At 34.8% G+C, this 17,156-nt stretch overlaps 1 protein-coding gene and 1 long non-coding RNA gene across 6 annotated transcripts in view; one reads left to right on the top strand and one right to left on the bottom strand.

Moving 5' to 3' along the window:
* The window catches only part of LOC126610519 (uncharacterized), a 102,275-nt gene extending 91,226 nt beyond the window's left edge, over positions 1-11,049 (top strand). The window contains exon 3 of the long non-coding RNA XR_007618562.1: positions 10,944-11,049. This is a non-coding gene — a long non-coding RNA (uncharacterized LOC126610519). The remainder of the gene's footprint in view (positions 1-10,943) is intronic.
* The window catches only part of LOC126610486 (uncharacterized), a 62,184-nt gene extending 49,005 nt beyond the window's left edge, over positions 1-13,179 (bottom strand). The window contains exons 1-9 of one of the 5 annotated variants that reach the window (XM_050278569.1): positions 12,911-13,179; positions 12,421-12,526; positions 12,108-12,148; positions 9,850-10,311; positions 8,948-9,094; positions 8,637-8,729; positions 7,944-7,991; positions 7,047-7,522; positions 4,245-4,983 (exon numbers count right to left, since the gene is read on the bottom strand). In XM_050278569.1, the coding sequence (XP_050134526.1) occupies positions 4,387-4,983; positions 7,047-7,522; positions 7,944-7,991; positions 8,637-8,729; positions 8,948-9,094; positions 9,850-10,311; positions 12,108-12,147 (1,863 nt within the window). In that variant the 5' untranslated portion in view covers position 12,148; positions 12,421-12,526; positions 12,911-13,179 and the 3' untranslated portion in view covers positions 4,245-4,386. Of the gene's footprint in view, positions 1-4,244; positions 4,984-7,046; positions 7,523-7,943; positions 7,992-8,636; positions 8,730-8,947; positions 9,095-9,849; positions 10,312-12,107; positions 12,149-12,420; positions 12,527-12,910 lie in introns of those variants that run through there. The other 4 variants (XM_050278568.1, XM_050278572.1, XM_050278573.1 and 1 more) reach the window with 4 other exon arrangements.
* Positions 13,180-17,156: the final 3,977 nt, after the last annotated feature.

Below are 17,156 nucleotides of genomic sequence, written 5' to 3'. Positions count from 1 at the left end.
AACTAGATGCACGATGGCTTGCGCCGGGATTCCTAGAAGTAGCCGCAATGGTCTTTTTCAAAGCTTAGCTAACTGAAGGATTTTGGGTCTCTTGGCCTAATCCGTGGGGAACCGGGCCCTAGAGACGGAGAGGGCACATTACGCAGTACATCCGATGGACGGCTGCCCTAGAATCTTAAAGCTGCTACCGAGTGCACTAAGGTAGCCTATGGATTCCAGAAGACTGCCTACGGCTTGCCCTTCGAGCAGTAAAGTCGCGCTAGACTTATACAACCGCACATTCTTGTGAAAGGTTAAACAAGCTAGCGCGCATATACGAAGTTTTATCCACTACCGACATGCTACGTAGTCGATAAGCTTCACCTCTGCCAAGAGCGGAACAACCTACACCAAGTCCTAAAGTGTTGTGATACTTGCTACGCAACCTACGGAATTGAAGAAAGTCAAGGTTAACAGCCTAGTGGTTACGCGGACTTGTCTGCTTCTGTAAGTAAGGCATCCGACTGCCAACCCTATGGCTAACAACTTTGCAAAGTTCTACACCAACACCTACGGTTGCATAGGCTATGCGAGCTTGTCTGCTTATAAAAAAGTAGCATGCCTGCCACTGGTTTATCAAGTCTAAAGGTTAGGGCATGAACAAAAGAAGTGAAGATGAAGAAAAACGAAGGAAAATATGTTTATAAACAACTAGCAAAGGTCGAAGGAGTTCAAGAAAAACAAGAGCTACAAGGAAAAACAAAGAAAATCCTAAAAGCTACCTAAAATACTACACTATAGCAGCTTGGACATCCCACGACTACTCGGTCGCCACACCTTCAACAGCCGTAACGCTCTTAACAGCGACATCATCCGGTGCTTCACCCCCGGCTGCCCCAGTCTGGGCACTAACTTCTCCAACTACTTCACCAATGGAAGCCTTAAAAGTAAAAGGAAGCAAGTCTTCCGGAGAAATAGAGAAGGTCTTAAAACCTCAAGCCCATCATTCTCACCCTTCAGCTGCTCATTCTTCTTAAGTAGACTAACACGGACGCGCTGCAGCTCATCCACTCCCTTCTTAGCATAAGCAGCGAAACGAAGCTCAGAAATTGCAAGCTTAAGATCTTGAATCTGAGGCGAATCAATCTCAGAAGCAAAGGGAGCAGGCTTTGACACCACTTTAGCAGCAGAGTCCACCTTACCACTCTTCATAATAGCAAGTCTCTACAAAGGTGAACCGGACTTGGCTCCCAAAGAACGTCCTGGTACAGACTTCGGCATTGGGGGCATGATAAAACCTTTACGCTAAGCAATCTTATCCACAATTGTACTAGCCATTCTCAACATGGAAGACGCCACATGCTCAGATCTAGCAGCCTTATTTTTCTTCCCATTGGAAGAAGTCATGTCAATCACATACCTCTCGGTAGCAAGCGGACCCTCATGAGCAGCAGAAGAAGTCTTCAGTTTTTTCTTAACTGGCATCTCATGAGCAGGCGGGGAAGATCTCTTCTTTCCATCTTCATTCATAGTAAGCTCCACGACAGCGATCAGACGAGCCAATGCATCCGCCTTGATCCTCTTTACCTCATCTTTCCAGAGCAGCCCACATTTCTTTCAGCAAAGAGGACTAAGCAGCCAACGACATTCATGGTACTCAGCAGGGGAGCTCAACCCAGCGTTCCAGCAGGCAGGAGGCCTGCATGCCCAACATTCCAGCAGCCCATGAGACCCGCAATCTCCTTATCTCTCTCAATCGCCAGCCTGGCCTGAGTCAGGTCCAAGAGCCCAAAAGACATGAGCCATGCAGCTCGCCTAGCACTGCGCCCCAGCGCCACAATCCTCGACCCCAGCTGCACAAGCTGCCCTTGGCTCAAGCCAAGCCAAGCTACCCAAGCAGTGGTCCCTACCACGACATCTCCTCAACCCATGCCGAGCCAGCTTCTGGCCCCTGCCAGCCGACGTGCCGCACCACCCCGACGGCTACCCCGCAATAGCATTATCCAAGAATAAGGCAAGAAAAATTAAATTTTTCTTACATTGGTGCGGCACGAAGAAGACGAAGAAAGCAACGAAAGACGGTCTTTTGCACTGGCAAGATGTAGAAGATTGCTAGAGGAGGGGGAACAAATATCCTCTAAGCTATCTCTCTCTTGTAGGGTAGAATAAATCGCTTTCCAAAGTTGATTTAATAACCCACTTAAGGTGGACTTAAATAGGCTTTGAGAGAAATTTATTTCCTTTTACTAGAAGGATCTAATTTCCTATTAAAGAGAGAATCAACAACAAAATAGGAAGCAGTCTTAAGTTTCCTAAAGCAAGAAGATCTCTACATCTGCTGCCCTTTTCTGCGAGCAGCCCAACAGGTGTGGGGGCATTTGTGGAGCCAAAAATATTCATTAGGCAACACGTGGACTTTTGGACAAAAGAGGACAAAAATACCCTCGAGGCATACCGGGTTTCCTACACGCGAGCAGTGGAGAATCATCCATCAACCAAGTCAGGAGTACCCAAAATGGGTAACAATTCAAAACCTATTTCATTCCATATATGTTTTTACCTCATTTTTTCCTTATTCAATTAGCCATTTATTTCAAACATTCCATAACATCCTCAACCAATTAATATAATCAATATATTAAAGGCTAATTACATCACCCATTATACCCAAAAAATCACACCAAGGGCCAGCCATTCCCATCCAAAAAGAGCCTATCATATTCTCTACCTTTTCCACCATTTTTCCTTTTTAATTATTTGGAAACTCCTAATTAAACCTAAATTAAACTCAAAAAACCCTAGCCACCCCTATCCCTATAAATATACTCTCATTCTCACCAAAAAACCAATTCCAAACCTCTTGCAAAAATTCCAAAACACTATAAACACTATTTCTCTCTAAAATTCTAACTTTGGCATCGGAGGTTCTTCGGCCAAAGCCCCCCCCATTCATCGTGGGCGCGTGAGGCTTTTGGCCTTAACCTAAGGTGCTAGTTGTTTTGTAGGTGCAAAATCGTCCAAGATCGAAGAGGTGAAAATTTGCATCCACAAAGACCATATCTTTCCCGCTCTAATTTATGTTGAGAGTATAAATCTCATATTGAAGAAAGAAAAGACCTCATATGTATTTATAAGTAATAGGGTTATTCCCTGTGTTGCTAATTAGTTTTATGGTGGAACATCAAACTTCCTTCAAGTTTTGCAGTCAAATTATATCAAAGTATCGCCACTTATTACTACTGCTTAGTGATACTTCTTTTTACTTGTAAGTGAGAGGTCTTAGGTTTGATTCTCGCTAAAAGCGAATTTGAACCACATTATTGCTAGCCATTGTGAGGCTTAGCCCAATTGTCACATCCGGACCCCACCTCCGCCGTAGCGCGATATTGTCCACTTTGGGCCCCGACCACGCCCTCACGGTTTTGTTTCTGAGAACTCACAGGAGAACTTCCGAGTGGGTCACCCATCCTAGGATTGCTTTCGCTCGATCTCGCTTAACTTCAGAGTTCTTATAGAATCCAAAGTCAGTGAGCTCCCAAAAAACCTCGTGCTAAAGGAGGTGAGCATGTACAATAAGGCATAGAGGATCCTCACCCCTAGGCGATGTGGGATCTAACACCAATCATCCACCCCTTAGTGTAGATAAATATCATTTGTTAAGTCGTACCCAGTGCACAAGGCTCCCGCTTTAAGCAGGGTCTGGGAGAGGTGAATGTCGGCTAGATAAATATCATTTGTTAAAAAAAAAAATTATATCAAAGTATCAAAATTTCACCAAAATAATTACCAAAACATATTAAGAATGGGGTAAAATATATAATATAAATTCGACTCATCATTGAACAATGGGGTTTTTAATTATAGGAGCCAAACACTTGCATAGTGTGTACAATGCATACCAGTTTTTTTAGAAGTGACAAACATTATATTACTACAGTTACTCAATATATAGCATACAACATCAATAATTTATAAGGAAAACTAATGAAAAAGGCTTGAAAACTTTGAGTTTTAATGATAAGGACAAAATAAAGGGTAAAGTGAATAGTACCAGGATTGACTTTTTAGTGTAAAAATGTGGTTTTTCGTTAAAGTGAACAGTACCGGGTGCTTTTCGTTAAAGTTCCCTAATTTATATCCAACGTTTGACTTTCCTACCTTAGAAGTGAAATTATAGGAACAAATATAAATTATTCCTACAACAAATATTAATTTGTCCAATGAAATTATATCTTCTGGAGACTGGGGAACAAATATAAAAAACATTGAACAATAGGGATTTTATTATAGGAACCACACACATAAATAGTGTGTACACTGATTACAAGCTTTCTTAGAAGTGACAAACATTACAGTACTACGGTTACACAACATATTGCATACACCATCAAGAATTTATATCCAGCGTTAGACTTTCCTATCGAACATTACGCCATAGGTAGACACGACAATCTCAAGAAGAAGGGGAAATTGCATCCAAACAAAAAAAAATACGGAAGCACAAGCAAGTTGAATTATTGGAATAATAATCCATGATCTGTCACGAAGCATGAGGCATATGGCAGAATAGAAGGCAACCATCATGGTCGTAACAGAGATGAAGAGTGTGGAAAGGCCTATTATCATCTTTGTGGGTAAGGATTTGAGAAAATCATCTTCAGCATAACGCGATGTAAGGATGCTCAGAAACATCAACGTTGAAGTTACAGAAGAAAAAAGCGAAATTACATCTGAAACTACAAAAGCCATAAATAACTTTTCATTTAAGAAAATGGGAAACCCTGTTTCTTGATTGTTTCCACCCGGAACTGTGAATGCTGCAGCAAACATGATTGTAATAATGAGGGCACTGAAAATTATGTAAGAACTTGCTGTGTCTTTCATCCACTTTTCTCCTTTCTCATGCAATTCCTTGTGGTTCTTGGTAAATAATAATCTAGCATCTTTCAAACCATCTTCTTTAAAAGGTGAGGTTCCCAGGGCTGAAACCATACTCTCTACCTCCTGCATTTCATTGAACAAAAACTAATACATCGTAGTGATATGAGGTGATCATATTCTTTCAGTAATTTTAAAGGAAAAAAATGAAGGATATGTGCATCTTATTGAAATTTGGCCATTATAAGCATCTGTTTTGTAAACTATTCATTTCATGTTTAGCCTTTATTCTTTTTTGAAAAATTTATTTGAACTCATATATTATATCTTTAGACTTGAACTTTAAAGGTGATTTTTTTTTACCTTATTGCATAATTATCATTAAGTACAAGATGAAATTAACAATAGAATTAAAATGTACAAGTAAATCCACACCCAATAATCAAATCCTACTATCGCACAATATTTATCTTACGTGATTCTAACTAAAACCATATAACGATCTCATAAATAAAAATAAAAATAAAATAAAAAGGCTCTTTTTGACCGATAGATAATGATTTTGAAGCTTGAATCCTCCAACTAAGGTATGAACCGATATACGAAAGTTTTTTTTGTTTGATTTTCAATTTTTTAATGTTTAATAAAAAAATGAGCACATTTTCCAGCATAATTAGTACCAAAAACATGTATGTATTTTAACTTTTTTTTAATCATCTATATGGAATTAAGCAAAATCAAAAGATGAAGGATTAATTAAAACTTATATCGGATTAAGTATGAGACAAATATGTGAGGGATATTGCTCTCTTTACGCCTACAGAACACTTATTTGGGTTTTTATTTTCTAATTGGGTGTATAAGTAAATTTATGTATTGAATCGAGATTGTGCGGCTAGTTTGGATAGTAAATTTAGGCTTAAAGAAATATTGATACTATAATTAAAGTAATATGGATATAAAAAGTAAGTTAGGTATAGAAAAATGTTATATGAGTTCAAATAAAAATTTTCATATTTTGTTTTCTTTCAAATTTGTGTTTCATAATTTTTTTTAACAGACGATATTATCTACACTAAGGGGTGGGTAGTAGGCTAAGCCTCACAGTTTGAATAAATTCAACTTGACACATATTGAGCTTAAGCATATAATGAGGTAGAATTTATATTATTCATGGATAGTATCTGCATGGGATAAAGTGAGAAGGAAGTTAAATTTCAGGGTATTAAGTGACACAATTTGAATTAGAGAAATTAGGTTCACATTCTTCATTTTCTATTTCATTGATTAAAAATAATTTTTTTCTTCCAATTTTTTATGACCCTTTGGCTTTTATATCCACATCATTTTTTTAATAATTAAATATTTACATGTCAGCATATTTAAATTTTACAATTAAAAATTATTTAATCATTTTCAAATACATTCATTTAGTGTTAGAAAGGTTTGATTTGTTATATTTATATTTGTAGTTAAATTTTTGTATAATACATTTTTCTTTTTAATTTGAACCTATTTCTTTATTTGCAACCATTTTTAAAATACAATTTTTTTTAATTTTAATTTGTACCATGTACATTTAATTTCTTTTTGTACCCATATTTTTAAACTCTTAATTGTACTAAAAAAATTTAGTCTTTTATTTAAACCCATTCATATATTTATAATGCACCAATTTTTTCATAAAAAGGTATCACTGTATCATACGTAAAATGTATCAATGCTTAACACGTACCTATATTTATTTATTTATTTTCCTTGAGAATTCACACAATTCAAATTTGAGGAAAAAAAATTATAAATCCTTATTTGGTGTTAACCTTTCCAAGTTGTCCATCCTGGCATCCTTGGTTCGAAACTTCCCCCTCCGCTAAATTATTGTAAAAGCTTCGAACCTCTCCCTCTCTCTCTCTCCTAAATAATAAAAAAAATAAATTAAAAATAAAACTTCCATGATTTAAGAAGGAATTACTGATTTTCATAATTAAATTTCTTAATTAACACTAATATTCAGTATTTAGTTCTTCAATCAAATTATTTATTAATAAAGTTTCAATCTAAAATTCTGGGTAACGAGGGACATGAACCAGAGTTTCCATTTGAATTTCGTGAGGTTGAGTACCTTGGATTGATTTTGAGAGGCCATAGATATAAATAAGCCTACAAAAATAATATAAAATAATTCTAACCTTGTACCATTGCCATTCTCTCTGCATTTGCAAGGCTGCACCTGAAATACGATCAAGCTTTTCCTTTGCCAATGGAGATAACATCCCAGCATAATATAGCATTCTTTCCACCCGACTATTTTTAAAAGTCGCAAGGTAATTTCTTTTACCAGCCCCGTATATAAGGCTATAAACTTTTTCTTGACGGCATTCAACAGCGTAATGAAATATGGACTCTTGAAATATGGACTCTGGAAATATGGACTCTTTGTTTTGTCCTTCCCTTCGTCTTTTTTTGACCAATAACTCTGGTTTGGCTTTGCATAAAGAAATAACGATCTCAACAATCCCATTTTCAACAGCATTGAATACTATTTCATATGGTTTATATCTCATCATTTCTTCATTATTTAAATGTTTTATCTCGTCACAAGTGCTGTCCAAAATTTCAAGTGACCGAACATGGAGCAATTTCAGATCACGAATGCGGTTGATTCCTACATTGACATTCAAAACAATATTACAACTCACAACCATATTTTTACGAGTCCATTAATAAATAAATTGATAATTTAAACAAATGAAAACTGAGAGTTGATTTTCACACAAATTTAAGTTTCTCACATAATCCTCTAAATTTGGGGAATTTTTTTTTTGTGCCCGGAATATGGACGGTACACCAAGTGTTATTATATAAGTGAAAAGAAGTTTTATTTTTCAAGTTAGTTAATTTTTTAACACAAGTATCTCACCACTTATATAGTGATACGTCACCGTATTTCAAGCACATTGAAAATTTTCTTCTAAACTTGATAAATCAAACAAAATCAACATACATAATTTCAACGGAGGTGTGAGAGAACTTACTTGTGTGTTTACCATTTTCTATAAAAATAAAAAAACTTAATGCCCACATACCCAAAGACTCTGAAAGCCTCGATAGAAGTCCTTGTAATAAACCGAAGACTGCGAAACAAATTTAAAATTAAATTTTGCTGAAAAATTCTTCATATGCTGATTTGGTCATATATGGCATAAGCAAAGAAAAATAAAATAAAATTCTTATTTATTGTAGGGAAATTTTATATGAAACCCTACAGCACCATATGATTTGGAAGCTTGCAGCAGCCTGCCTATGCCCATTCCAACTGCAATTTCCAAATCCAATTGGATTCTGTATTTCTAATCCAGTCCGTACAAATCCTCGAAGGTTTTGATCCCAATAAAAAATTTGGTCCCAAATTCAAATGAATGAATCTTCATATAAATTTGACTCCAATAAATCAGTAAAAAAAAAAGTGATTTTCACACACCCTTTATAGTTTGCATTCCCTACTTCATGGTCATCAAATTGAATAAATTCAACAAAATCAACGACCATGATTAAATAAGGATATGTAAGATGTTTAAAAAAGTGTGAAAATCACTTACCTATAAAAATGAAACAAATGGACTTGATCTTGCTGACAAGTCCTTCAAGGTTGACAGAGGGAGAGAGTATACGGCGACTCTTTGGATGAATAATTGGAGAAAAATACAAAAAATTAACAGAACATATGAAAAGGACTTCAACATATCAAATCTTAGTTTGAGTTCTGAGATGTAACATACCTGTGCTATTCCTTTGATCACCTTGTTCATTTTCTTGATTTTGAACATTTATCCGAGCATCACTGACGGAAGGAGCATGCTCTACGTGTATATCTACCAAGAAATACGACTTCCTCATTCAAAATACTCCTTGTACATAATATCTTTGACATTAGACCAATTTTCTTTTACTACAGATTTTGTGAATGTAAACATGACATTATGATAGTATCCATTTATAGTACGATTATGTGGAAGGTGACATTTATACATGCCACATATAATGTTGACAAATTTGATGGTAATAAAAGAAAAGGGAAAATATTACTAACATTTATAAATCCACCGTTGCCAGAATTTGAGCGACGTCCCACTCGGAAATGCAGAGGGCAGAAGAGCAAATTCATATATAGGGTAACTTTCAAAGCCTTTAGCATATCCCAAGGCCGGGCAATAGTCAAGTAACTTTAATACAATATCTGTATGTATGCACATTTAGACTATATATATGTGTATGAGGCTCTTCTCTTTAAGGAGAGGAATCTCCATTTTAACCGAAAAATAAGGATGATGCGACAGCCGTCCGATCTCTTTTAATGAGATCGTGGGGTTGCAACTAAACACAACTTATTACATTTCTTTTCTCTTTTTCTCCGTTGCTCTGAATCTCCGCCTCGCGAACGACGCATAGCCAGGACAACCGAAGTCCAATCGAACCCAAATCTTTTCCCCCTGATCATTTTGGGCAACCTGGAGAATGGATTTAAGGATTTTGGAGTTTTTTTTTTTCGCTTCAATTTCTAATTTCTAGAGATTGGTTTCAATTATTTGCTTTTTTTTTTTTTTCAAATATTAAAGATTAAAACTTATTGAGTTCTGACTCAAATTGTTCAGTGGTTAGAAATTGAAGATATAAAAAGAGGAACAGTGGTTAAAAAAAGATGGAAAGATTAGGGATTGATTAAAGATTAAAAATTATTGAGTTCTGACTCAAATTGTTCGGTCCTTCGCGAGGCAGAGAAGGGAAAGTAAGAAAAGAAAGAACAAGAAATGTAATAAATGCATCTTTAATGTCCAGCCGCAAGAACTCACTAAAAGAAATCAGACGACTCGCCGCATCATCTCTATTTTTCAGCTAAAATGGGGATCCCGCTTGATAAAAGGCACATATATATATGTATATATACTATATATAGTGCAGAAAATTTGATTCGGTTAAGAGTAGTTTCGTTACCAAATTGTTTGGCCTGAAGACAATAGATAACAAGTTGAGAGCCGCAAGGGCCTTTATCTGGCTTTAGATCTTCGAGTGGAGTTTGAGAGTAGAGGTACCGAACTATATCCCATCGGTGATTCTCAGCGGCAATGAGAATCGGAGTCATTTGGTTGTGATCGGCAATACCGAGTAGTTTCTTGTTCTTCGCAACCAAGCATTCAACCATCTTGATGTTTTCTTCTCCAGCAGCAATAGCAAGAGCCGTCAGACCCCATTTATTTTTGGTCTCCAATTGCTCTTCCGTCATCAACTGCACCAGCTCTTCCACAATTTGCTCGTGCCACGCGAATACTGCGTTGTGAAGAGCTGTGTCCCCAAATGAATCCGTTGCTGTTATTGCACTGGGGTGTTGGGTGAGAAACACCTTCGCTTTACACCAATCACCACTGCTTACAGCTTCGAACCAAGGATCATAATCACCTGTCAAGGGTACGTATGTAGTTAAATATGGCATTTTATACAAGGGATATATTAACTACTCTGATGAGATATCCCTCCTTATTTGGTGGAGGAGAAATGACAGAAAGAAAAGAAAAAAATAGTGAAGACTGAATAAAGTAAGAGGAATGCTAGATAGCTTCCTCATTCCGCTTTACCTGTTCACTTTTTTCACTCATCACTTTTTTTTTCTTTTTTTTTTTTGTACCCTCCACCACCCACACAAACACACACACCAGGTTTCGAACCTGGGACCTAGAACTACCCCACCCCTTACCCACACCCTCACCACTAGGCTATTCCTAGTGGCTCACTCATCACTTGATATGTGTGTTCTACTACCAAATTAAACTCATTAACTCATGGTAAAAATTTAGTTTAATTTGTTGGTAGAATACACTTGTCAAGTCTCAAATTATGAGTAAAAAGGATAAAGGTACATCATTTTTAAAAAGTAAAATAAAAACTGAGATGGTTAATTATTGATTTTGCGATGGGACGTGAAGCAAGGAAACCTATTGTTTTCTTGGTTTCTTAGTTCCTATAAAAGCCATACCCTCATACGTTTCTATCATCCGTACAGAACTCAGAACAGAGTTTCGGATAGAAAGAAGATTTTGGATAGAAAGAAAGCCTCTAGAGTAACGTTTGTTGTGACGATATATTTTGGGATAATGCTAGGAAAATTAAATTTATAGACTAAATTTTGAAAACTAAAGGCTATTTTAAACATCATTTAGTTTGCACATTATTTAGTTTCCAAATTTAATCTCCCCAACATTACCCTATATTTTGTATGAGTCCAAATTTTCTGCACTCAAAATTTTATGTGGCTTGTCTAATTGAGTGACACATGTCTTGTAACTTAATTTCAAGTATCACTGCCGGCGAGCATATCCAAAACGTTTGAAGTGAATCTTGGAACAGCAAAATCGGTTCTCTCAATCACACCTTATCCCACCTACGATTGAAGAGAGGGGGGAGGTGTGGCATGCATAAATTTGACAGCAGAAGCTCAAAAGGGTGCACCGTTGGTTTTCTTCTCTATTTTTTTTTTTAATTTTAAGTATTAATAGTTAACACTGTTAAGTTGTGATTAAGTGATAAAATGTAAAGAACAGGTGTCAAGAAATTGAAAAAGGAACAGAGAGACCACATGGGTTTCTTGTGCAGAAAATTTAGAACTCATTTTGTATTCCATTATTTTTACGGTGGAAGATGTTAGGTCCAAGGACCGTCAATTTGTTTGTTGACTCTCATTATTTGTTATCTTTCCCGAACCTTTCCTTCTCCAATTCTCCTGAAGTAACTTCAAATAAATTACTTCAAGTACATAGAATGTTAAGACTTTAATCTAGTTTCTATTTATACACAACAATCTCTTCACACCCAACTTTTATCCCTCAACACCCAACAATCTCTAATCCTTAATTTGATATCAAGGTTTAGAGATTAAAACCTTATTGTGAAACACTGGATTATAGGGGAAAAAATTAAAATTAAAATTTTAAACAGAAAGATAAAAAAAAATACACAAGATATTGATAAACATGTCCCATCTCGTTCTCTTGGTCACCTGATGGTCAATGGTTCATGGTCACCAATCTTGAATTTGATATCAAGGTTTGATATAAAACCTTGAAAGCACATCCATTTATTATCCATGGTTTCACCCTTGATATTAAATTCAAGAGTGACTGGCCATGTATTCCTTACACAAAAGGAAACCAAGAGAACCTTTCATATATATTTAGTACTTTGATTTTCATGATAGATACCTGGGTTTTCTACTGGCTTGATCTCTGCTGCCATGCTCATTCATGAGTGACTGACCATGTATATTCCTTACACAAAAGGACTGACCATGTATTCCTTATACAAAAGGAAACCAAGAGAACCTTTCATATATATTTAATACTTTGATTTTCATGATAGATACCTGGGTTTTCTACTGGGTTGATCTCTGCTGCCATGCTCAATCTGTCAATTTATCCAAAAGAGATTTTATTATTGGTAGATCATGATCATGTGTTTATACATGGAAACAAAGTAAGAAATAGTGAACCAAAGTATAAGTAATTAACAACTCACAACTTGAATTGAAACGGGGAAGCCTTCTGATAAGACTTCAGCTTGAATTGGGGTTCTATAGCACTGGTGCTGCTAAGTTCCTGTTGTTTTCTTGGTCTCTTGGTTCCTATAAAAGCCATACCCTCATAGGTTACTATCACCCGTACAGAAATCAAATACAGAGTTTGGATAGAAAGAAAGCCTCTGGAGTAACATTTGTTGTGAGGATATATTTTGTACTGAGTCTCAAATTTTTTGCACCCAATGTTTTCTCAGGCTTATCTAATTGAGTGAGACGTGTTTTTTAACTTAACTTCAATTGACACAGTTAAAATATAAAAACCAAATAGTAAAGAAAAAGAAATAACTTAAGGATTCCCCTAATCCCCACGCACCCCAACACTACATCGCCGGCGGACTCCCTCTCTTCCTCACCTATCACTGCCGGCTAGCATATCCAAAACGATTGAAGTGAATCTTGGAACAGCAAAATGGGTTTTCTCAATCATACCTTATCCTATCTTTGCCCCACTCCGATATGCGGATCCAGCACCGAGAACAGCCAACCGCTCCCCGACTGGAACTCACCAAATTCCCGATCCCCTCATCTTCATCTCTCTCTCATTTGATTTGGAATTTTGAGTATGTTTTGGGTTTATTGACTTTTACTTCTATGTTTATGTTTGGGATTTTGAAATTCGAAGCTTTTGAGTTCTGTATTTCATCCAATCTTTAATTAGATGGAGGGAGAGAGGGGAGCACGGAAGATACTGGGGAGGTGTGGTACTATACTATGTACCTATATATAAACCTAAAAAGGTGAATAGTGATTTTGGTGTCAACACCAAGTCTCAATAAAAATATTTGAATAAAAACTTCAAATAAAATAATGCATCAAATAAAGCATGGGTATTTTCGTTATTTTAATAATTACTTTTTTTTGTGGTTTGTTTGTTTCTTTTTTTTTAATTAGTATCTCATTATATGCTAGTAATAAAGTGATTTAATTTCTCTACTTTTAAACACGTTCAAAACATCTTAAGATACGTGTAATGCCGGTTATAAAAAAAGTCATTCGCAAAAGGATAATAATGTGATTAAATTAGTTGTCAAATAATTTTTTTTTAACAAACGGTATTATCTATACCAAGGGGGAGGGGGTGGGCTTAGTCTCAAAATGAGCTAGCAATAGTGTGATTCAATCAGTTGTTTATTAAATATTATTTTCTCTATTTTAAACATGTTCAAAACATCTTAAGAGGCGTGTAATGCTGGTTATAAAAAAAATCTTTTGCACGTGGATAATAATGTGATTAAATTAGTTGTCAAATTATTATTATTTTTTTAACAAACTATATTATTTACACTAAGGGGGAGGGGTGGGCTTAGCCTCATAATGAGCTAGCAATAATGTGATTCAATCAGTTGTTTATTAAATATTATTTTCTCTATTTTTAAACACGTTCAAAACATCTTAAGAGGGGTGTAATGCCGGTTATAAAAAATGGTCTTTCGCACGTAGATAATAATGTAATTAAATCAGTTGTCAAATGATTGTTTTTTTTAATAAACGATATTATCTACACTACGGGGGAGATGATGGACTTAGCCTCATAATAGGTTAGCAATAATGTGATTCAATCAATTGTTTAATAAATATTATTTTCTCTATTGTTAATGTAAATTCTATAGAGACCGATTTTATTATGTGAATTCAGCAGCTTTAATTGGTTTATGAGGGGTTTCTTCTAGCATGATCTAAGATTATTCATTTACTTCAAATATTTGACTTTCTTTTTGTCAATTTACGCATATAAATATATTTAAAATGTGTGAGTCACGCGTAGCACTCCGTGATTCAAAAAATACCTTCTACACGCGCGTGAAGGCTAATAAATTTGAAAGCAGAAGCTCAAAAGGGTGCACCGTTGGTTTTCTCCTCTATCTTTTTTTTTTAATTTACGTATTAATAGTTAACGCGGTTCAGTTATGATTAACATATGTTAAACAACTAAAAATGATATGGTATTTAATTTGATAATAATTGTCAAAGACAATAATGTAAAGGCAAAAATTGTAACATTGTAAAATATATAGAGGTATACTTGTTATTTTAAATTTTTCATTAAATGGGCACTCATTACTATACTTTAAAACAAAAAAACTTTTTTTAAAGGCATAGTAAACCTCACTTCTGTTTTTTCTATAATTTTCTTTTGTCATTAATGGAAGTTTTTTAATAAAATAATTTTTTTTATCAAACACATTTGATGTTCTAAATTTTTTAAAGCATAGTAATATAGATAAAATCATATAATGATTTTTCTTTCAATTTAAAACTTTTTTATTAGAAAATTTATACCCATGTAATATATAAGAGGATAAAAAATTTTGAGATTCGGAATCTTGTGCCATTATACCTTTTGCACACCCCAAACCACCTTCCGCCCCCCGGGCAACCCCACTGACGTGACCACTTTATCTTGCTTTCCCTTTTTCACTTTGTTTTTTCCGTCCACTCCCCCTCTCACTCTTTACCTTTCCCGTATCAATGTCATGTCATTCTTTACCGGAGGCAGATTCTCTGTCCTTCAATTTCTTGTGTTCTTCCGTTCCTTTTTGTTTATGTAGTTATGATTAAGTCACGTTTATATTTTATATTACTATTTTTGTTGTCTTATTATCTCTATAAAATATATATGTATATATATAAAATATTGATGTGATTTAACCGTGACCATACAAAACATAAAGGCACGAGAGGGCACGGAAGTGGGAGGGCAGATAATATGCCTCCTTCTTTACCTTTCCTGTATCAATGTCATGTATAGATGAGCCAAGAGGGCTACAATACACGGACAAGGATTGTCTGCCCTCTAATTTTCTATGTCCTTCCATACCCTCTTGTTTTGTGTCATGGTTAAGTCACGTTAACATTTTATATTTTTTTTATAAAGATAATAAAATAAAAATGAATAATAATATAAAATGTTGACATAACTTAACCGTGACCACACAAACAGAGGGCATGGAAGGACATGAAAAATTAGAGGGCAGACAATCCTTGTCCACAATACACAGCGTCCATAGCAGACATTCCTCTGAGAAATTCTCTCCGCTTTTTCCCTTCATTTCATTCACAAATCCTTCCTCATAAATCCAAAAACAAAATACAAGCAATTTGTATATGCATAATTGTAGGATTTTAATTGATCATTTTATATGTATAAAGACGTGTACTGTATCAATTTGATATCAATGATTCCTTCACAATTGTTGAATTCTCTACACTATATATAATCAACAATAATTAGTCATATAATAATTAAAGAGTTTATAGATTAATCATATAACAATTATTGAATTTTGTAAATATGCTGTGATACTTTGATTAATTTTAAGGTTTTGTGAGATGTGATTGAAAAAGAAAAATAGGAAAATATAGTTTGATTTGTTTCATATATCTTTGTTACTGGGTTTGATTAACTGGAAATATTTTGATCAAATATACAGAGAAGTGACAGCCAAACCCGACCAAATAAAACCATAATTTTTTTTTCCTAACAAATTCTCACTCTGTAAAACTCAGACAATAATTTCTGCATCTTTATTAAAAAAAGACTTTGATGGTTAGAAGAAAAACAAGGTATTAGTAAGCTTTTTTAACAGGTTTTTAAGGTCTAATAAATCGAAGAAGATATAAATTTCTGGGTATGTGGGTATTGATTAATTTAAATGATGGGGAAGGTTGGCGAGGACGAGGAGGAGAGGGATGGGGTGCACTTGAGAAAGTCGTTTTTACTTTAATTTTTCGATTTTAATTGACTAATCAACTATGTTGTAATTTAGTGTTTTTAATTTTAAAATTAAACTTAATAAAGATAGTCATACGGTTTAGTATTATTCCTACTCACATGAATCTTAGGTTCAATTATTGCTAAAGGTGAATTTGAACCATATTATTGTTTACACATGAGGCTTAGCCCACCACCTATCCTTTTAGTGTATATAATATTGTTTATTAAAAAAAAAAAAAGAGTCCTCCGTCAATTGGTTTAACACATGGCAAGTTTTGGATAGGTGGTAGTGTCACTCAGCGTGATCTAGTAGCAAGTCGAGCCCTACACAAATATTTATGTATTATATCTATTGGATATTAATGATTTTATTCACAATTATTGAATTCTTTACCTTCTATTATCAACGTTAATTAATCATATAATAATTAGGGACTATGTAGATTAAGAAAATTGCTGTGTCTGATTTTCGGTTTTCAGTTTTCCTTTCTATAAATTATTGAACTCAAGTGCAATCTTCTTTCTATCAATTTTTTTCAGTTTTCCTTTTATTTTCTTTGATTTCGGTGCAGAGCATCTTCCCTTCCCCTCTTTCTATCAATTTTTTTTCAGTTTTCCTTTTATTTTCTGTAATCGTTCACAATTCCTTGTAAGTTTTTAAGTTTCTTTCCCTCTAAAAATCTCGCTCAAACGGGCCCATATATAATAGAAAAATAACAAGCCCGAAGGTTGCCTTGATCAATAAGTTTGGAAGGACCTGACAATATTAATCAAAGTAGATTGAACAAAATATACCTCGTCTTTTGCAAAGAAAAACATATTTAAATTTCTTTAAACATTAGCAATGACTTAACATCTTATGATACTTTTTTGAAAGAAATAAAAAAAAAACATCTTAAGTCTCGTTTTTTATACGAAGTTTGTCCTTTATTTTCCACATGGTAACGCATCTACTGTCCT

Source organism: Malus sylvestris, chromosome 17 (genome assembly GCF_916048215.2).
Source record: "Malus sylvestris chromosome 17, drMalSylv7.2, whole genome shotgun sequence".
Classification (NCBI taxonomy): domain Eukaryota; kingdom Viridiplantae; phylum Streptophyta; class Magnoliopsida; order Rosales; family Rosaceae; genus Malus; species Malus sylvestris.
This window is presented reverse-complemented; position numbering and strand designations above follow the sequence as displayed.